General features: G+C 41.1%; 1 protein-coding gene across 1 annotated transcript in view; it reads left to right on the top strand.

Moving 5' to 3' along the window:
• Positions 1–22,682, top strand: part of si:dkey-49n23.1 (semaphorin-3D) — a 92,507-nt gene that overhangs the window by 39,969 nt on the left and 29,856 nt on the right. The window contains exons 2-3 of the mRNA XM_053315644.1: positions 10,549–10,804; positions 12,797–12,810. Coding sequence (XP_053171619.1) covers positions 10,636–10,804; positions 12,797–12,810 — 183 coding nt within the window. The 5' untranslated portion in view covers positions 10,549–10,635. The remainder of the gene's footprint in view (positions 1–10,548; positions 10,805–12,796; positions 12,811–22,682) is intronic.

Below are 22,682 nucleotides of genomic sequence, written 5' to 3'. Positions count from 1 at the left end.
CAGCAAATTTTGTACATTTTCTCTTGTTGTCCAACATCTGTTTGCCTGGTGAACGTTTCCACCTCGATGCAAAACATCTGGGACGTTTGGCAAAAAGAAGACAAATAAATGAAAACAGTTGCGTGAAGCAGAAATGTAAAACTAAAGATTTATCTGTTATCATTTCCACCCACCTGAATACCAGCACATGTCGTCTTCCTTTTCCTTTTCATGGGAAAACATATTTTAATATTAAGTCAAAAAAGTTTCATATTTCATCACATGCATTTCTAGTTTTTGAGTTTTAAAATGCCAAACATCAATCTGAATGTTACTGAGTATGGGAGGAGGGTGGGAGGGGGGGGGGTGAGTGTGTGTCAATGCCCAGAGAACAGGTGCACATCTTGGGCAGAGGTTCAGCGCTGAGGCCCTCGGTCCAGCCGGCTGCCTGGTACCTGACTGCACAGCTGGAAAACACCTCCGACATCCATTTATCTCTGCGAGCAGGAAGAACATAACAACATTCTTGGTTTACTGAGCGCGTGTTCCAGGTCACAGAGACGGAGATCGTTGGAAACGCTGTGTAGCTTATGCAACGGCTGATCTGATTGGGTGAATGGACCAAATGTGTGAACTGCTCAGAGACGTTTAACCAGAGTTGTTTTAACATCATGAGGACCAATAGAGATCAAACAGTCAATAATAACATCTTAACATCTGTATCATTCATCTACTAATATTCTCACTTTCATTTACTGAAACTTTCAATACTTAGAAACCTTTTTATTTAGTGTTTAGTATAATCTACATTACAGAATAAATGCACTTTTAACTTCTACATTAGGTGTATGAAGTAACAATACTTTTAACTTTTAAAGAAGACTACTATTCTTCTTTTATGTATCAAGGAATAAGACTCAAACAAGGACATGGATCTTAAAACTCACTTTTATAAAAAAAAAAAAAAAAAGGCCTTCTTACATGTTTTATTCTATATTTAATCTCAATTTCATGGTTTTGACTATTGTTGGTTTTACTGTTTTATGATTTGATGTTTTATAATCTTAACTGCCTGCTGTACTTTCATTTTGCTCTTTTTATGTTTTACTTGATTTTATGGAAAACCCTTTGTAACATTATTTTGAAAAGTGAACTGGTGAATAAATATAGTGCATAGCAGAGTGGTGCAGTGTTTAGTGCTGTTGCCTCTCAGTAAGAAGGTTCTGGGTTTGAATCCACCGGCCAGCTGGGATCCTTCTGTGTGGAGTTGGTATGTTCTCCTCGTTCCTGTGTGGGTTCTCTCCACGGTTCTCCAGCTTCCTGCCACAAACCAAAAACATGCTGCTTAGGTTAACTGGTCACTCTAAATTACCCGATGGTAAATGTGACTGGTTGTTTGTCTCTATATGTCAGCCCTGTGATGGTTCAGGGTCCCGCTTTGGCCCAATGACAGCTGTGATTGACTCCAGGCCCCCCGCAACCCTCTGTAGGATAAGCAGTATGGAAAATGAATGAATGAATATATAAATTACATTATCATTGTTGTTATTATTATTAAACAGGAATAAATTAAGTCTTAAAACTGGGTTTGAAAATCTACATTTGCAGCAGATCTGTCAGGTTAACCCAAACGCAGTGCTGCACAAAAAGGTTTTTTTATTTGTGGAAGGTGTAAAAAAAAAAAGTCCAGAAGTAGGCTGAGGAGAATAAAACAGAACAGACTTCATGAGACTTAACGGAAAACTAAGACTTAAATACTAACTGAAGTAATAAGTCGATGGAAACCGATGATTAGACAAGGGCAGATCTGCTCAATCAATCAATCAAACTTTATTTATACAGCAGCTTTCATACAGGTTAATATAGTTCACAGTGCTAAGTGATAATAAGACAGAACAACATAAAGAAAAGGACATAATCAAATTGGGTTACAAAGGAAAAGAAAAAACATTGAGACAGATGCACGCAAGAGGAAATTAGAAATTGAAAAATTGAGTGTGGAGAGAAAAATGAGCCGAGCAGCAGAGCAGGAACACAGAGGGGAAACACAGCAAACTGAAAACCCCAAATATAAATAAGTAAAACCAAATGGAACAAAAGGAGACGACGTGTGGAGGTGCTGGAATGAAGTGAATGAGAAACAAAGTGAATATACTGTGAGGATGCATGGAAAGCTGTGGTTGGGACATACAGAGAGAAGAGGAGTGTGGTCAGGATAAATAGTTAAACAGAAGAAGAGGGGAGGCAAGGACAAAGATTATTAGATTAGAGAGTTTGACAGAGAAAATATGGCAGTACATGAAAGAAAGAAGGAGATACCTGCCTTAGATTAAGATTTAATAAACCAGAGAGAGAGATATTACCTTGACTTAATGTAGCCTAATGTAATGTAAAGTAATAAGATGACAAGAAGGATCAGTGTGGAAGGAGTGGAGACATTAAATCATGGTGAGGATTACACGGTTGGCAGAGAGACGCTGTAAAGCTGTCGCCTCCTTTGACCAGGAGACACTGAAATATGTCCGAACGAGAGAGAAGAGAGAGAAAGAGTGATGGAGGAAGGAAGACGGGGATGCAGAGGAGGATTCAGGCCAGAAACAGGAGGAGAGAGGAGTGGCTGGAGCAGGTAGATGAAAGGATTAAATGAAGAGGATTAAGAAGAGGAGGAAGGAAATACTAAAAAGCAGAGTTATAAATATGAGAGATTAAATGAGAAAAGATAGAAGAAGAACTGGGAGTAATGGAGGTCAGGCTCCATCCAGCCTCTCTGTGGATAAATCTGTAGTCAGGCAGTTAAAATGAGATTTTTCACCTTCCCCTCGAGTGGCCAGCCACAGTTTCACCTCATCCTCCTGTAAACATAATAAAACGACTTAATCCCTCGACCAGGAGCAAGAAACACTCTGCTTCTTCATGTTTTTATTCTCTGCAGCACTCCGGGGAGATGAAGGTCACAGAAAACATTTGAAGTATTCGGAGGCTCTGATTTTACAAGGCGGGTCAGAAGTGTAGACAGCCAGAGACTCCCATCATGCATCTGCTGCTGCTGCTGTAGCACTGAAACGCTCCAACCTGCTCTTTTTTTAATACAAATAATGCTGAATGAGGTGATTTTAAAGCTGCAGACATGATTCAACTGGAATACAGACAAATACTGTTTCCAAACAGTGGAAACATATTAAACTAAACATTTCTGAGTGGATCCACTCATCACTGATGTTTGTGTGATTCTCTGAGATTTATGACACATCTGCAAAAAAACTCTTAAACCTCTTGAGTAACATGTTCTTTATTCATTCTGTGCTTGAAAAAAAAATGTTGGGGAATAAAATAAGCAACTTTTAAAGGTTTGAAAGGTGATTCTGAAACATGTGTAGCTCCTAGTCCATGTAAAGTAATAATAAATATGTGTTCTGAGTTTGACATACCACAGAAAAGTGTGTTGTTAACCACCCTGCCAAATTTGAATGATTAAAAAAAATCGCCAAATATATGAAATTAGGCTTCAAAGATGTGTAAAACTCTTCCAAACCTCTTTCTCTGCTACCTAACGCTGTGGGAGTGCCCGCCGAGTCCGCTGAAGCCCCGCCCCCTACCAAGTGTCATCTGTTAATCAAAGTCACCACCTCTACCCGAAACATGGACGCTACGTCTGAGAGCTTTCTGCTGCTAACTCAGCTGCTAATTCGGCGGCTAGCTTGGCGGCTAGCTCGGCGGCTAACTCGGTTGCTAGCTTGGCGGCTAGCTTGGCGGCTAACTCGGTTGCTAGCTCGGCGGCTAACTCGGTTGCTAGCTTGGCGGCTAATTTGGGGGCTACCTCAGCTAACTGGCTAACTGTAGTAGTAGTAGTGTGCACTGAATGTATGTATACCTCTACAGCAGCAGGGGCGGGTTTGTGCCAATTTTTACACATTTTTTATAAATACATTTATGACCTATTTAATGTGTTTAGAAGAAAATGTCTGAATTCACTTCTTTAAAGTCTACAGTAAGTACGTTTTTCTTTATATCCTTTATTTGAAATGTGCTTACAGTTCTGGTCCACTTCTTCTCCGCTCATATTAGGCTCTGACTGAGTGTTAGCTGCTGGAAGACATCTAAAGATGACCTGCAGATTAAACAAACAAAACAAGACCTCATTTTTGATCAGCAGCGTCATTTTACTGGGAAAACAAGTTTGATTATTTACAGTATTTAGTGATTTATTTAACAGAGACAGTGAACATTAATAAACAGTCTTATTTTGGATTGGAGCATGTTTATTCCCTGCAGAGATGTTACCCTTAAAAAGACTTAAAATTACAGTTATTGACATTTTTCTCTTTTTCTTTATAAAACATACAGGAGAGCAACAAAGTTTAAAAAAAAAAACTTCATTAACGGATAATAAAGTTTTCTTGATTCTTGAAACAGTGAAATCTTTCAGCTTACTTTTATTGTGAAACATGACCAATTTTTTTTCCATATTTAGGAAGTCCATTTTAAACTTTTTATTCACTCCTTATTCAAACAAAGTTTTCGCTGCACTAACATAGGAAGCGTGACACAAAGAGTTGACATTTCAGAGCAAAAACAACCTATTTCAAGAGTGATTCTGTTAGCGGATGTAGGTTAGAGGGTCAGCGTGATACAGTATCTCTGTCTTTATCTGACTTTCTTTCTTCTCTCTCTCCCGCTTTCCATATTTAATTTTTTCATATGTTTCCACTATGTCATCTCTCACTCCATCCATCTTTCTTCTGTTACAGTCGACATAAAATACTGTGATGGTGTCGTTAAACGTGTGTAATGATGGAAGTCCAGACATGGCTGTAAACCTGGATGTGGCACAGCTTGTTTGTTTATTCATTGTTTAGCTCCGATCTCCCGCTGGTGCAACAGGAAGAGAAAATAAAGATGATTTGAATTGATAACCATGGGAACCGTTTTCTAAACAATATCTTTCACCTCTCACCAGTTTTGCATGTGAGTAAAACTTTATCAGGATATCTGTGAAGGCTGTAACTCGTTCCTCTTGGCGTGAGGAGCAGCTTCACTAATAGGTGATCGTTGGTGATGATGTGTTCAAGTGCTCGAGAGAGAGTTGGACAAACAATGCACCAATAGAAGCCATTAGAGAGGCTGCAGAAGGTGGGAAAGGTGTGAAAGGTGAAATGTGTGCGTGTGCGTGTGTTCTTGTGTGTATGTGTGTGGGCGTGTGTATGTCTCTGTGTGTGTGTGTGTGTGTGTGTGTGTGTGTGTGTGTGTGTGTGTGTGTGTGTGTGTGTGTGTGTGTGTTTAAATCAAACCAGCAAACAGACAGAGGAAACAGGTGATGAGCTTCCTTCAGAGATTTATTTAGAAACTCCTGTTAATAGTTTTGGACGAAGCACAAACACACACACCCACCCACACATACACACACACACCCACACACAGACACAGACACACAAACATACACACACACACCCCCCACCCCCCCACACACACACACACAGACACACAAACACACACACACACCCACCCACACACACAGACACACAAACATACACACACACACACACACAGACACAGACACACAAATATACACCCCCCCCCCCCCCCCCCGCACACACACACCCACACACACAGACACACAAACATACACACACCCACCCACACACACACACACACACAGACACAGACACACAAATACACACACACACACACACACACGACAGCTGCGCACTCACAGATTTATACTTTCTAAATCACTGTTAGTCTTTTTTCCATCACAATGAATTTATCTTCACAGTTTTTTAACTACTTTTACACACACATATATATATATATATATATATACACACACAAACGTGCACACTGACAAACATGCATGCACACACACTTTTTAAATCACTTAGTCTTTTTTCCATCACGACTTTATCTTCCACAGTTTTTTTTAGCTCCTTTTACACACACACACACATACACACACACACACACACATACACACACACACACTCATACACACATACACACACACACACACACACATACACACACTCACACACACATACACATACACACACTCACACACACACACACACACACACACACACACACACACACACACACACACATACACACACAGTCAGATGAGCAGAGAGGAAGAGACAGTTTGTTCCTCGTCCGTCTCCGTGGTGACAGGTCTGAGGAGGTCGTTTCCTCGAGTCAAGTGTTAAACCACGAATGAACAATACTGATGTGAAACATACGACGCTGTCAGCACAGTGCAGCTGCCTCCACACTGCTTATTAATTAATATTAATAGCTTTATTATTTGTTGTTTTACCATCAAATCTACAAGAATGTGATGTATTTCAGTCTGGAGTTCATCATGTGACCCCGAAGTGACACATTTACTGTCGTTTACGTGTGAACTCAAACTGTTTATTCCAATTCATTTACTTTCTACCACACAGACACAGACACACACACACACACACACACACACACACACACACACACACACACACACACACACACACACACACACACACACACACACACACTTCTTTAACCCTCCTGTTGGGTTCGAGTCAAGGAAGGAAGGGAGGAAGAAGGAAGGAAAGGAGGGAGAAAGGAAGGAAGGAAGGGAGTAAAGGAAAGAAGGAAGGAAGGAAGGAATTAAAGGAGGGAGGAAGGAAGGAAGGGAGTAAAGGAAAGAAGGCAGGGAGGAAGGAGAGAGAGAGGAAGGAACGACAGAAGGAAGAAAGGGGGATGGAGGAAGGAAGGAAGGGAGGAAAGGAAATAAGGAAGGGAGGAAGGAAAGACGGAGGAAAGAAGTAAGTAAAGAAGGAAGGGAGGAAAGAGAGACAGAGAGAGGAAGGACAGATGGAAGGAAGGAAGGAAAGAAGGAACAGTCAAAACAGACGGGTCAATTTGACCCGGGAGGACGACAGGAGGGTTAACTCTTTAGTAGCCTGTTAGCATGGACTGTACATCGTCTCTGTTTCTCTCTGGTTGATCTAACCTTCTCTAAACATTCATGATCCAGATCCAGATTTTCAGATTCAGACAATTTTATTTATCCCAGAAGAGCAATTACATGTGACACATAAAGCTGAAATCATTTTTAATGTGTTCATAATCGGCTCTCAGAGGAGTTTAAAGACTCCAAACAAACAAATGAGTGAATTGTCTCGGACAGACTTTCCCACAGTTTTAGAAAAGAGTCCGAAGCATCGCTGAGGAGAATCTGTCATCATGAGGAGTTACAGTGTTTTTAATTGGATGAAGTTTGATCCCAAAGCTAACATACAGTAGGTAGATGATTGTAAAGCTGTAATTAAGTTATAAGTCATCCATTGTTGTTCTGAGCAGTATGGCAGTGTTAACCCTTAAACAGCCCTTACTAGTTATGTCATTTGCACCTAAAGTAAGGAAGGAAGGTAGGAAAGAAGGAAGGAAAGGAGGGAAGATGGAAGGAAAGGAGGGAGGAAGGGAAGCAAGGGAGGAAGAAGGAAGGAAAGGAAGGAGGGAGGAAGGAAGGAAAGGAGGGAAGAAGGAAGGAAAGGAGGGAGGAAGGGAAGCAAGGGAGGAAGAAGGAAGGAGGGAGGAAGGAAGGAAGGATGGTAGGAAGGAAAGGAGGGAAGATGGAAGGAAAGGAGGGAGGAAGGGAAGGAAGAAGGAAAGGAAGGACAGATGAAGGAAGGAAGAAAGGAAGGACAGAAGGAGGGAACATTTACCCTAACAGCTGAACTTAGATCTGAAGAAGGAAGGAAGGAAGGACAGATGAAGGAAGGAAGGAAGGACAGAGGAAGGAAGGAAGGAAGGAAGGAAGGAAGGAAGGAAGGACAGATGAAGGAAGGAAGGAAGGACCCGGGAGGACAACAGGAAGGTTAAAGAGTCTGTATCTCCTGGTGCACGTTGTCTGTTTAAGGGTTAAAGGTTTGAAACACTGACTTATTAAACACATTTTTACTTTACACACACTCTCACATATAATACAGGCAGTTTGAAGTTAATTTAAAGCCAAGTTATTAGTTAAGAGCATCTCAGTCTGAAGGAAACTCTCTACATATGTTCTTCTTTCTGTCATGATTGACGTTGTTCAGTCACGTCTGCAGTTCGTTAAGTCGTTTCTAAAGAAAACACAGCAGCTGGATTCCTTCTTCACTGTTCTTCAATCTGAGTGAGATGCATCATGGAGACTAAATTAAGAGTCTAGTCTCCTGTTATTCCTGTTAATGTAATTTGGAATAACACAGCACACTTCTATGGTGAAATACTAGTACATGACATTTTCTGTCTCAGGTCAAACCACCTTTGTCTAAGTCACTTAAACCAAATCTGATCAATCTTACTTCCCTATTTATCATCATCTTTTTCATCTTATTTGTTTCTATTTTGACAATTTTGCTTATGTTTGTATTGTTGAGTCATTACACTTATATTTTAGGGATCAAAGTGCAAGGAGACATATATTAATTAACACTGAACACTAGAGCCTTGACCAATATATCAGCTGATATTAAAGGCCGATATTGGATATAATCACAGATATATCGGTATCAGCATATATGTTATCCGATATGGGTCAATATTGTTTAAAGTTACATAGGCGGCATTTTCTTGATTTAAGTCATACATACATATTTTTATTTAATATTTTTTATTTATAGTTATTTATAATTCTCCAGTGAAGTTTTCTGTTTATACAATAAGATTTATTCATGGCCTCCATTACATTCATATGTCACAGGTGATAACCACGTTTGATGGATCATTGTAAAAAATGAACGGGACCGTGGTTGGTTTTAAGCCTTTGATCCGACGGGCCCGGCGCTGTCTGCTCCTGACAGTCCGGTTCTTTCCTGTTGAAGCTCTGCCAGCTCTGGACTGCAGCCATCTCCACCTCTCGCTGGTTTCTGGGGGCTTTTTGGGCTTTTTAAAAAATGTAAAAATATTAATGTACATATTCTGTATATATAAGAATATACTGTATATGTATTGCACAATATATCAGTATTGGCATCAGACCCAGAAATGCAGTATCGGTCTAACTGACCAAAACCACACAGACAAAAGAACAATACAACAATAGAATAATAAATACGAATGAATGTTGAATAAAATCCTGCATTAAAAAAGTGCAGATTTCAGTCTGTCGTTGCTGATCAGACAGAAACGGAGTCAGATGGAGGCCTGAGGGAGAAAACTGTGATTTTACATTTCTGTTTGTTTGATGGTTTTTGGACTCCAGTGACCACATTAATGAAGCTAATGTAGATCCATATAAAGTACAAAAAGACAGTGTTGGGTTGTAGAAGTTTGTTCCTAGCTTCCTTCTTCACCTCACACTTACACTTTAAAGTGAAGCAGCAGCCAAATGAAACCTCTGTGACTGTCTTCCTTCTCTCAGCAGGCGTCCGTCCAACCTGCTGGCGAGCCGGCCGTCCGACATGATAGATTATGATAAATGATGATATGATAACACGGCCCGTTGCTCCTGGAGCTAATGCGTGAAAAGCTCGGCGTGCTAGCTTGTGTTTTTGCGGTGCCACCTGAAATAATGTCACGGTTAAGATTCAGTTTAAGTGGAGGGAATAATGTTTGCATTTCGGACACTTTTCAGCACCAGACTGTTTAAGTTTCCTGAGGTTTTTTTTTTCTTGCTTAAGACTAAAACAAGGTTAGCATTCACGCCAGCTAACAAGCTAACTGTGTTTCCTCTCTCAGCAGCTACTTTCTTGCTTTTCTCAAACTAAACTCCTAAAATCAGCACAAATATTCAGGGTGAAAATGATAAATTGAGCTGTTTCCTTTTGTGAAATACATTCCCACATTATTAACAGAGCCACCCAGTCCTTGCAGCTCTTACAGTTCATGTCTAACAGAGATTTATTCAGGTGTCGCTGGAATTTTAAGAAAAATGAAGGTTGAACTAAAAAAAAAAAGAAGTCTGCTCTTTGGTTTGTTTGTTTTGTACGTTTGCACTGATTCGATTAGACTAGATGTTTGGATAGTGGAGCCGTATCTCCCCTCAAACATATTGCTCCCATGTTGAAATTTAAATTGAATCATCTGCAAGTATCAGATTCATCATCTTTGTTTTTGGAAAAGAGACGTTTTAATGTGTTTTTATTCAGGTGTCTGATTACAACATGACCACATTCAACACGCTAAGTCAATGCTTTTGTCTTTTTTTTTTAATTTAATATATGTTGAATGATGCAAATAAGATACAGATACGATGTTATGTTGCTTTGAAAAACAGAAAGAAAATACTCTGGTTATCTTTTAAAAACTGCAGAATCTAAAATCTGTCACATTATTCCTGTTTCTGTCTGAGTCATTTACTCCCTCGCTCTGTCTCTGTGCTGCTGATGTATGTTCATGCATGTGTTCGCACTTTAAACAGTTTTATAAATGGGACCTCTGGATATTTGCTTAGTGTGACATGCCAGAAGAATTTCATCCAGTGTTTCTCAGATTAAGAGGCTGTAAAATCGAATCTGAAAATCTTAAATTCCTGTAAAACTATCGACTTCATTACTTGAATCTGTGGCCATCGCTCATCTCTTCTATCTCTTGTTTTTTTTCCTCCAGTGAGCTGAAGTCCAGACTGTGATGTGACAGAGAGAGACGGTCCTTCTTCCATCTATCTCTCCACATCAGTGCAGATCAGTCAGAGAGATGGCGGCCATCTTTGCTGCGGCCCTCCAAGCGGCAGGACGGGTGAAGTCTCTTCAGATGCTGATGGTGTGTCTCCTCCTCATGCTGCTGCAGTCTACAGAGTCCAGTTCTGCTCCCGAAGCCAAAACCTGGAGCCAGAAGGGGCCGCGGCTGCAGCTCTCTCAGTCAGGTAGGAAACACACCAAGGAGCAACAAGAGCGAAACTAATCTACACTCAGACAGTCAGAGCTTAGCTTCACTGTCAGGTTGTTGGTTTTGACTCATGTTGGTTGAAACTTTACGACTCTGCATTTGTAGCCGAGCAGCTGCTTTGGTTTGGGAACATTTTCAGATTTGACTGTTGGTTAGCTGAAACCAAGCAACATGACCAAACACGCCCAGATACAGCTTGATGATTCATTAGTCAATAGATTTTATTTTATTTTAGACAAACAATCAGATGATATAGGGGAGACCGGGGCTTGTTGTCACACTTTTTACTCTCTTATATTTCTTGGAATCAATACATCACATATAAAACAAATGTGTACCAGATGAAAGACAAAAGTCTCAGGTATATATTTTGTATTCATATCATGTTCATATCTTGTGTCAGTGCAGAGTTATAAGCAATCAAATAGAGATTGTGAACATGTGACAAGTTGCCCCGCCAACGGGTAAGTTGTCAAAACTATATGACACATCACCAACCTGAGATTTTAACAGGCATTTTTACTGTTTTCTGACATTTTACACTCTTCTAGTTATACATTATTAATCTATTTAATTGGGAAAATCCTTTGCAGATGAATCTATAAAGTAAATAATCATCAATATGTTCAAACACTGTGTCTGATGATCCTGGTGGTGAAGAAAGAGCTGTATCTTCACATATGTCCCAAACACTTTGTCAGCAGCTGGATTCATATCTTCTGATTGTTTCTGGTCTCTTGTTACTGAGACTCATCAGTTTGTTGTTTGTTTGCTGATTTCGTTGGAACATTTTTTGTGAATGAAACTCAAACTCAACACAAAGAGAGTGAAACAAGTCACCTTATAAAGACACATGGTGATTGATCAAATACAATTCAACAGATCTTTATTGTTCATCAGGGGGGGGAATTTGTCTTCAGCTCACCAAAAAGTGAAGATGCACTAAACATGATTGTTATAAGAAAGAGTGCAGCAGTCAGTATGACAAACATAGAGACACAGAGGTTCATGTCTGAGGTTTGAATCTCATCAGTCACTTTGCAGAGTTCAGAGCACTGATGAGACTCAGGATGAAGGAGTTCTTTAATACATTTATAGCTGCTAGTGATGCTCGATAACATCTGCTGGAGCTCAAAGGTTTGAACTGGCTGAATAGAGGATGGAGACTCCTCGCTTTCTTTCTCATCCTCTGCTTAAAAAGCTGATTCAAAGAGTTTTAGGGTTCGCTTGTTGGTCATTGGGACAATCCTGGAAAGTTTATTCTTAGATCTACAATTTAAGTAACTTCAGGCTAAAACCAGTAATTCAGAAGAAGTTTGAGATGTTAACCCTCGTGTCTTCTTCCCGTGTCAAATTGACCGCGTCCGTTTTGACTGTTCCTTCTTTCCTCCCTCCCTTCCTTTCTTCTTTCCTGCCTCCTTTCCTTCCTCCCTCCTTTCCTTCCTTCTTCCTCCCTCCTTTCCTTCCTTCTTCCTTCCTTCTTTCCTTCCTCCTTCCCTCCTTCTCTCTTTCTTTCCTCCCTCCCTCCCTCCCTCCTTCCTCCTTTCCTTCCTTCTTCCTTCCTTACTTCCTTCTTTCCTCCTTCCCTCCTTTCCTTCCTTCCCTCCTTCTCTCTTTCTTTCCTCCCTCCTTTCCTTCCTCCCTTCTTCCTCCCTCCCTTCCTTCCTTGACTCAAGGACAACAGGAGTGTTAAGAGAGTTTGTTGAATCTGACTTAAATCACTCATACAAAGAAACCTCTCAGAAAAAGGTTTAAGAGAAGTATTAAACAATGTTCTTGTATGAGGCCTCATGTTTGTTAAAGAGTTAAATAAAAACCTTCAATAAAGACCTGTGAAGCTGTTTGACAAACTGAGATGAATCATCAATTAAGAGTCACACAAATCAAGATTTAAAGAGAGATATTTGTATCAGTTTACCACTTTTACACACCACTTTTAAAACTAGTAAAAACCTCTATGTGTTGAAAGCAGCCAGCAGACCGGTGAGTGAGGTCTAGACTAATCACACGTCTGCTGCTTTCATGTTGAAATAGCACAATAATTTGAGTTTTTGATGAAGTACTTATTTAATGACTAAAGACTAAACAGTCCTTGTTAGGAAAAAAAAGTGCAATCAAGACAAAACGGAGCGTTGACCCTGCTCAGTTTGAGGTCTCGGTGCTCGTTTGCGTCTAAAGTGGATTCTTTCGAGAGGTTGAAAGTCCACAAATCCACCACTAAACATGACGGATTGACTTTCATTTTTCAGTCTCCAGTTAATGTAGTTTATATTGCGTATAACCCCAACCCATTCAAAGACTTCATGCCCAATTTGCATGTTATTCGGCTCATTTAAACAGCAGCATTAATCATGAGTGCCATTCGTCATCCCTGTCCTCGGAGCTTTTAGGTAAACACTGGACTTTTTTTTTTTTTAATGAATTCTGGTCATTGAATTGTGGAGCTTTTCAGTCTGTTCAGCCTGTGTGAGATTTCATTGGTGGCTGATTTGTACAGAGAGAGAGATAAAAACTCACAATCAGCAACCCCATTAATGAGCGGGAACTACCTCTTTTCCTTTTTGTCTATTTACACAAGATAACATTCGCCTTTCATGTCTTTTTTTTTTTACTTCCTTTCCTTCCTCGTTGGTTTCAGTTTCCATCCCGAAATCCTTCCTGATGAAAGTGAAGTGTTAGATTGATGTTGTGATGTCTGAGTCGGAGGAAAAGTCTGCATCCAGTTAAAGTTTTTCGGAGGTAAAGTCATTTTCTCTCGGGGGACGTCTCGCTGTCGGAGAAACTTTACAACTGCTATCGTAAAAAGATAAATGAAGTAATGTCCCCAACGGTGTGGCGTTCAAAGCGATCCGGTCGATGCCGTAATGAGAGAAATGTCATCCAACACGAGGTGAAAGTAACTTTTTCTGTTCGTTCTCCCCAGAGTTTAATAAAGCTTTTGTGCTGTGAGGTTCATGTTGGTGTCAGGGCAGCGGGGAGGAATCGAGTGGCAGATTAACAGATTAACAACATGGGAGGTGACGCTGTGTTGACGAGCGCTCATAAATGTTTAAAATAGCCTCAGAACGGGACCGTGGTTGGTTTTAAGCCTTTGATCCGACGGGCCCGGCGCTGTCTGCTCCTGACAGTCCGGTTCTTTCCTGTTGAAGCTCTGCCAGCTCTGGACTGCAGCCATCTCCACCTCTCGCTGGTTTCTGGGGCTTTTTGAGCTTTTTCTGGAACAATTAAGACACATGATGAGTTGAACTGAGGTTAGATGACGGACAAAGTTTGGCTTCAAAAACCTCCTGAGTGTGTTTGGGAATCTGAATATCAAACATTTGCTCAGTGCCAAATCTCCTCTGAGCTTCCACTGCTTTATATTCTGAGGTCATGAGTGTGTTCATACTGAGGAATATGTAAACATGCAGCTCTGTGAGTACCTGGATGGTTTCACTCAGATCGGTCTAAAGCAGAGGAGTCAAACTCATTTTCATTCAAGGACCACATACAGACCAGTTTGATCTGATGTGGGCCGGATCATTAAAAAAGATGGAGGGAAGGAAGGATGGAAGGAAATAACAAGTGAAGGAAGGAAAGACAGGCAAAAGGAAGGAGGGAAGAAAGGTAGGAAAGACAGACAGTGAAGGACGGACAGACGGAAGGACGGACAGAGGGAAGGAAGGAAGAAATGAAGGAAGGACAGAAGGAAGGAAGGAAAGATTGAAGGTAGGAAGGAGGGAGGGAGGAAGGAAGGAAGGAAGGAAAAAAGGAAGGTAGGGAAGAAAAAAGGAAGGACAGATGGAAGGAAGGAAGGAAGGTTCTGGCCCTGGTCCCTTCCTCTTTTCCTTTCTCCCTCCCTCCTTCCTCCCTTCCTTCCTCCTTTCCTCCCTCCCTCCCTCCGTACCTCCCTTCCTTCCTTGACTCGAGGACAACAGGAGGGTTAAACCAAAATAATCAGTTTTATTGTCACTTCCCAACACTCTCAGCACATCAGTCATGTTCACATTTAAAGACCGGCACATGGGGAAAAAGACACATTTAAACATAAAAACATAAAATCATAAAAAAAGAGAGATAATGTATGTATTAGTCTATTAAAGGACGGGTAGTGCTGGTGGACAAAAGAAACAGAGACGAATAAAATCGATAAAAACATAAAACTTATAGAATGGTAATAATAATAATAAAATAACAACAAGATTTTAAAACATCAAAACAAATAAAATAAAATAAAAATCGACATTTGCTTTCAGGGCAGTGTTTGATGTGTCTGTCTCATTATGATCCCAACTCCAGTAAGAACAGAGTGTACTCACAGCTTTGGGACACAGTGACTGTTTCTCTCTATATGGATTTAAAAAAAGTTCATAGTCAGCATTTCTGATTATAGAATAAACCACACAGAGCCAAACAATGACCAAACACTAAAGAGACGCTACTGTATATAATAGTATATAATTGGCCTGTTATAGAACTTCTAAAAGCTGCCAAATTTAATTCATACGGGAAAAATTTGACTTCATAAGTAAAACCCGTCAAATTTCTCAAATCTCATCCAGAAATGAAATAACAACACTTGAGTTTCAACTGAAACAAGAACAAAAGGAGCTCTTCATCACACACACACACACACACACACAAATCGCCAATGAAGTCACTTTAACCCCCCCCCCCCCACCACCACCACCACCCCCACTGCTTGCTTCCCTCTTGGCAACCAGTAACACCAGTAAAGCCAACAACTGTTTCCTATCCTGCAGCAATTAGTTCAGGCAGGCTGGTTTCATTGTGGGACGGTTATTGAGATGTTTGTCTAGTGAAGGAGTGAATGAGTGAAGGGATGGATGGATGGATGGATGGATGGATGGATGGATGGATGGATGGATGGATGGATGGGTGAATGGGATCAGTGACGGAGCGCCTGTGTTGTAGTTGATAATGGAGTCTTTGTGTGGGAGTGGGAGAGGAGGGTCTGGAGTCATTGTTGGTGATGTGACAGGATTATAGCAGCAGTCAAACACAGTTAAACACACTGTGTGAATGTTAGTGATACAACGACGAGAGGAACAACCAAACTTTGTTCAACATCCTGGAAAAAACAAAAAAAAGTGCATTATTTTAAAATAAATGAAATGAGACATGAAGATAATATGATGCAGATTATTGGAAGCTGTAGATCTTAGTTTTAGATGGAAGGAGTGAATTTAACCCTTAAACAGGCAGGAGTGGAAAATTAGATGTAAAAAAATCCTTACTAGTTATATCATTTGCACCTAATGTAAGGAAGAAAGGAAGAAAGGAAGGAAAGAAGGGAAGAAGGAAGGAAGGAAGGAAGGAAAGGAGGGAAGAAGGAAGGAAAGGAGGGAGGAAGGGAAGGAAGGGAGGAAGAAGGAAGGAAAGGAAGGAGGGAGGAAGAAGGAAGGAAAGGAGGGAGGAAGGGAGAAGGAAGGAAAGGAGGGAGGAAGGGAGAAAGAAGGAAAGGAGGGAGGAAGGGAGAAAGAAGGAAAGGAGGGAGGGAGGGAGGAGGAAGGAAAGGAGGGAGGAAGGGAGAAAGAAGGAAAGGAGGGAGGGAGGGAGGAAGAAGGAAGGAAAGGAGGGAGGAAAGGAGAAGGAAGGAAAGGAGGGAGGAAGGGAGAAAGAAGGAAAGGAGGGAGGGAGGGAGGAGGAAGGAAAGGAGGGAGGAAGGGAGAAATAAGGAAAGGAAGGAAGGAGGGAGGAGGAGGAAAGGAAGGACAGATGAAGGAAGGAAGAAAGGACAGAAGGAGGGAACATTTATCCTAACAGCTGAACTTAGATCTGAGGAAGGAAGGAAGGAAGGACAGATGAAGGAAGGAAGGACAGAGGAAGGAAGGAAGGAAGGAAGGAAGGAAGGAAGGAAGGACGGACAGAGGAAGGACCCGGGAGGACAACATGAAGGGTAAAGAGTGTGTATCTCCTGGTGCACGTTGCCTGTTTAAGGGTTAACTGAGCTTAGTCCAACTTTTCTTCCAGAGAGATCAATAAAATCTACTTCACTTTAGCTCAGAATCATTTTAGGGGCTTTTTTTTTTCTTTCTAGGAACACCTTGATCACAGTCACACAGTTACACACATTCACACCTGGAAGTTACCCAGTACAACCACAGGCTGATCTGCCACTGAGCAGGGGGGGTTAAAGGCCTTGCTCAAAGGCAATATAATGAGGGTAATGAGGGGGAGGGGGAGGCAGAGAGGGGGGGGTAAAAGTGCTGTTTCTTCACTTTCCTCACCCAGATTCATCCTGCAGGTCTGGAGCTCGCTTCTCTGACCTAATGTAGTTCACAAGCTGATAATGAAGACAGAAGAGTTGAGACCAGTGCAAGCCAAGAGCAAAATATTTAGGATTTATTATAAAAATCTAAAATTAAATAAAGAAAAATAAATAACAGATATTAAACAAAAATAATCAGAATCAGTTTTATTGTCACTTCCCATCACTCTCTCAGCACATCAGTCGTGTTCACATTTAAAAACCGGCACATGGGGGAAAAAAGACCACTGCAACCATAACATAGCATAACATAGAAATGTCATTGTCTTCTTTATTTATATAGCACATTTAAAACAGCCAGTGGTTTACCAAAGTGCAGGAAAATAAGCAGAAACAATAAAACAAATAAACAATAAAAAACTAAATAATACAGAGAAATATAACAGATAAAAGACCCAATAAAGCTGCTCTACTCCGCCAAAGGCCAAAGTGGACAAGTGAGTTATAAGCAGTGTTTTAAAAATGGAGAGGTTTAAGAGAAATGACAACAACTAAATTATAACCATCCAATGTTTTAAAAGGGTGTTGGATGGATTCTTTTAAACTCTTACAATCAAATCAAAGCCAGAAAGAAGTTCAAAACAACCCAAATGAAAAAGTCTCACTAAACTAAATCATATTATTGCAGTCAACCTCTTTGTTCATCCTTTCTCTATCTGTCCAATATGTTATATTTAAAGATTTATTGAGACTTATTTAATGTTCTTCATGTTCCTCACATTAACTCCCTGTGTGGTGGACCAGAGACGTCTGTGTGACACGAACGACGCCAACAGGAAGTCGTGTGTCAGACGCTTCGATTCCCATTCAGGGCCTTTATTGTCATTTCACAGCAGGACAAACTCCCCTGTGGCTGATAACACATAAAACACACCACACACAATAAACAATGAGACACATAAAACACACTTTGGATAAAGAAAAGAGAGAGATTAAGAGTTTTTGTTTCACTTTAGTTTGATATTGAAAGAAAGAATTTGAATCTCTTATCTACTCCCAATCATTCACTCATTCATCCTGCTGAAACATCTTCAATCAGCTCAACACTGTAAGTTAGTGACGTTTATATATTGTATATAGTAGATATTATAATATAACCCTTACTGCCAAGCATCAGGTTTAAATATGACCGTGCCAATAACTTCAGTGCATGATATCAAGTAACAAACCTCACTAATTAGTTGTGGTTTGATTAAAATTAGAGCTTCAGTAAAGACCGTGTAAAGTGAATTCAGACATTTTCTTCTAAACACATTAAATAGGTCATAAATGTATTTCTAAAAAAGGTGTAAAATGCATTTCAACCATTTAGATTTGAATTGTGGAGCTAGGCTTCACAAACTGTGTTTCAAGATTTCTGTGTTCAGGATTTAGTGATTAGCATAAACCCGCCCCTGCTGCTGTAGAGGTAGAAATACATTCAGCACACACTACTACTACTACAGTCTACAGTTAGCCAGTTAGCTGAGTTAGCCACCAAGTTAGCCGCCGAGCTAGCAGCCAAGTTAGCCGCTGAGTTAGCCACCGACTTAGCAGCAGAAAGCTCTCAGACATAGCGTCCATGTTTCTGGTAGAGGTGGTGACTTTGATTGACAGGTGACACTTGGTAGGGGGCGGGGCTTCAGCATTTGGTAGCAGAGAAAGAGGCTGATTTTTACACAACTTTGAAGCCTAATTTCATATATTTGGTGATTTTTTTAATCATTGAAATTTGGCAGGGTGGTTAACAACACACTTTTCTGTGGTATGTCAAACTCAGAACACATATTTATTCTTACTTTACACGAACTTTAAGGTTTCTGGGACCTTGTCTTTATGTTTCAGAGGAAGTGACCGTCTGTAGGAAACAGGAAGTGAACAGCAGCTTTCTATGTCTCTATAAATAAAGTCCCATACTGTAAATTCCTCCTGTGCTTCCGGCAGAGAGGAGATTCATAATTAGGACGGTCGGAGAGGTTTCTGCCACTTGGTCGTAAACTGATGTTGTTTCTGGACTTCTGCTGAAAGGACTGATGCTGTTTGTTTTTCTTGGGAGACTTTTTACAAACCATAAAACAAACTGAAGGCAAACAGATCTCTGAGACTGTGAGCCAAAGTCATCTCTGCACAACTTCCATTTATTCACGTTCTTCACGAGACTGTTACAGTTTCACATGAGACACTTTGGTCAGTAAGATGTGGTTGAAAGTCCTTAAGGATCTATTTTATTCTATTTTATCTTTTTATTTATTGCACATGACAGAAACAGAACAGATAATATGAGAAATACACAATGTTAATATATGTGTGTGTGTGTGTGTGTGTGTGGTTAAACATTGTGCAGGTTTAGGCTCAAAATCATTGGTTGTGTTCAGGGAAAGATTGTAGTTTGGGTAAAATTAGTTACATGTCGATATATTTTATTCTACCGTACCGTACTTATCCGGGGTTGGGTCGCGGGGGCAGCAGCCTAAGCAGGGAAGCCCAGACTTCCCTCTCCCCAGCCACTTCGTCCAGCTCTTCCCGGGGGATCCTGAGGCGTTCCCAGGACATGCTGGAGAGACATAGTCTCTCCAGCGTGTCCTGGGTCTTCCCCGGGGTCTCCTACCGGTGGGACGTGCCCTGAACACCTCACCAGGGAGGCGTCTGGGAGGCATCCTGATTAGATGCCCGAGCCACCTCATCTGGCTCCTCTCGACGTGGAGGAGCAGCGGGTCTACTCCGAGCTCCCTCCGGAGCTTCTCACCCTATCTCTAAGGGAGAGCCCAGCCACCCTACGGAGGAAGCTCATTTTGGCCACTTGTACCCGCGATCTTGTTCTTGCGGTCACTACCCAAAGCTCAGTTCAGTGGATTTTTTCCATAAATATTAATCCTTAAATTCATATTAAAAATCTCTTGAAGCTACATATATGAACATCTTGATTTCAGAGCCCAAAAATCTGTAAAATGATGTTGAACTGAACACAATACTGATGTTTAAACGACCAAAAGTTGATGTGAACAAATGTAAAAAAAAAAAGCTCCCTTCAAATTAAAAGTCAGTCAAATACCAGCTTGATTTTTCCACAGTTCAATTAATTAGACTTTATAATCTTTATCTTGTAATTAAAAGTGCGTTGTGCATCATGAGCTCATCATGTGTTAGTGTTCAGGTTTTTCCCTGAGAGCAGGAGGTGACCTCTGCTTTTCCATTTTCCTCAAATACTCACGATGTGATGCCGCTGACGTACCAGTTACATGCTGTGTGTGTGTGTGTGTGTGTGTGTGTGTGTGTGTCTCTGTGTGTGTGTGTCTCTGTGTGTGTGTGTGTGTGTGTGTGTGTGTGTCTCTGTGTGTGTGTGTGTGTGTATGTCTCTGTGTTTGTGTGTGTGTGTGTGCGCGTGTGTCTCTGTGTGTGTGTGTGTGTCTCTGTGTTTGTGTGTGTGTGCGTGTGTGTGTATGTGTGTGTATGTGGTTGTGTCTGTGTGTGTATGTGTATGTGTGTGTCTCTGTGCGTGTGTGTGTGTGTGTGTCTCTCTGTGTGTGTGTGTGTGTGTGTGTGTATGTGTGTGTGTGTGTGTGTGTGTGTGTGTATGTGTATGTGTGTGTGTGTATGTGTGTGTGTCTCTCTCTGTGGTTGAGTGTGTGTGTGTGTGTGTGTGTGTGTGTGTGTTGCTAACAGTAGCAGCGGTTTTGTGGTCATAAAGTGAAGCAGTGAACTCCAGTTAATGAAGCAGGACGTTGGTTTCTCTTTGTGTTTGTAGCTGCAGGAAAAACAGTAGAGAGACTATTAATGTTTTATAAGGCAGATACTCAGACAGGAGCTTCAGGGGCAATGAAACACACACACACACACACACACACACACACACACACACACACACACACACACACACACACACACACACACACACACACTTACGTACTACATACACACCCATCAGGTCTTCCTAAATGTATTTTTCTTTCTCCGTCTTATTATAAACTGTCTCACTGTTACTGTCTGTGCCCCTTTACCTCACATAACTTTACTTCTCATACACACACTCACAGGCATGCATACATTTCCACACATACATGTCCGCCCACAGACACACACACACACACATACACACACATACATTTCCACATGAGAATAAGTGCGTCACAGCTGACCCAGTGTCTGACCTGGAGCAGGAATCCAGAGAGACCAGCCCTCATCCTGCAGGGAGACACAGTCTGTTAGCCTTTAACCTGACCAGGAGTGTGTGTGTGTGTGTGTGTGTGTGTGTGTGTGTGTGTGTGTGTGTTCAAAGGTAAACAGACAGAAACAAAGAGACAGACATATACCGTATACATGTATCTGTCAATATTTCATTTTAAACATCGTCGTCTTCGTCTGCTCCGTATTATCTTCTGGCTGCCTCTGAAAAACATACATTACATTCATCTACTCTGCCAGGGTCACACACACACACACACACACACACACACACACACACACACACAGGATTTGGCTCTCACTTCACACAAATGAGGTAAACGTACACCTTTGCTGCCTGTCAACCTCACACATGAAAAATCATTGAAATGAATGTGATCACACAGTTAAACTCATGCAGGTGTGTGTGTGTGTGTGTGTGCATGCCTGTGTGTGTGTGTGTGTGTCTCTGTGTGTGTGTGTGTGTGTGTGTGTGTGTGTGTGTGTGTGTGTGTGTGTGTGTGTGTGTGTATAAATTGAATGTCGACATGAACATGAAATGCATTTCACAACATTATTCTGGTTTTCATTTTCATGCGTAGAGAATCTGGACTCTAAAGCTGCTCAGCGGTTCTGACAGATGGTTTTTTTGCCTCCAGTGATGTTCAGCCGAGTTGTAAAGCTTCCAGATCAGATGAGTGAAAGGTGTAAATGTCTTATTTTATGGTCTTAATCTGTATCGTATTACCCGTGCCTTCACATGAACGTCTGTAATGTCTGTTTTCTGTTGGGTCGGTTTTGTTACGCTGCCGAAATCTGTTGCTCCTGAACTTAAAACCTCACTAACAGCTGACTCTGGCCTTATTAGTTGCAGGTTTTTTAAATTACACAGTGTGATCAGTGACTTTAGAGGATAATAGATTATACATACTGTGTGTATATCACAGTCTGATAGATATTATTCCTTTGTTGTCCAAAAACTATTAAAATCTCATCAGTGAGTCACAGCGCTGCTCTGGGTCATCTCCCCCAAAGCTCCTCTAATTATCTATAAATCCCTCCGTGGTCTCACCCCTCCATATATCTGAGAACCTCTGACCCCTTACAACACCAGCAGACCCCTCAGATCCTCCCACCTCAGCAGGTCATGTGCCCTGAGCTCAGCCTGCTGGAGGCCTGATTCACTTTTATTTAAATGTGTTTGAACTGGTTTTATTTCTTATCAGGTTTCTGATTTTTAAACGTGAGCTTAAACTTTAATCTTTCTCTTTTTCACAACCATCTGCATACATACGCCTGCCTGGTAAAGGCGGACGCTACTGAGCATGTGCAGGAACGCTCTTTTGATTACAGCTTCATCAAAACCTCTGAACTTTATACTGAAGTTCTTTGAGAAAGACACACACAATACTTATAGATCAGTTCATTGAACACTGTGCAGCTG

This window comes from Scomber japonicus, chromosome 3 (genome assembly GCF_027409825.1).
Source record: "Scomber japonicus isolate fScoJap1 chromosome 3, fScoJap1.pri, whole genome shotgun sequence".
NCBI lineage: Eukaryota > Metazoa > Chordata > Actinopteri > Scombriformes > Scombridae > Scomber > Scomber japonicus.
This window is presented reverse-complemented; position numbering and strand designations above follow the sequence as displayed.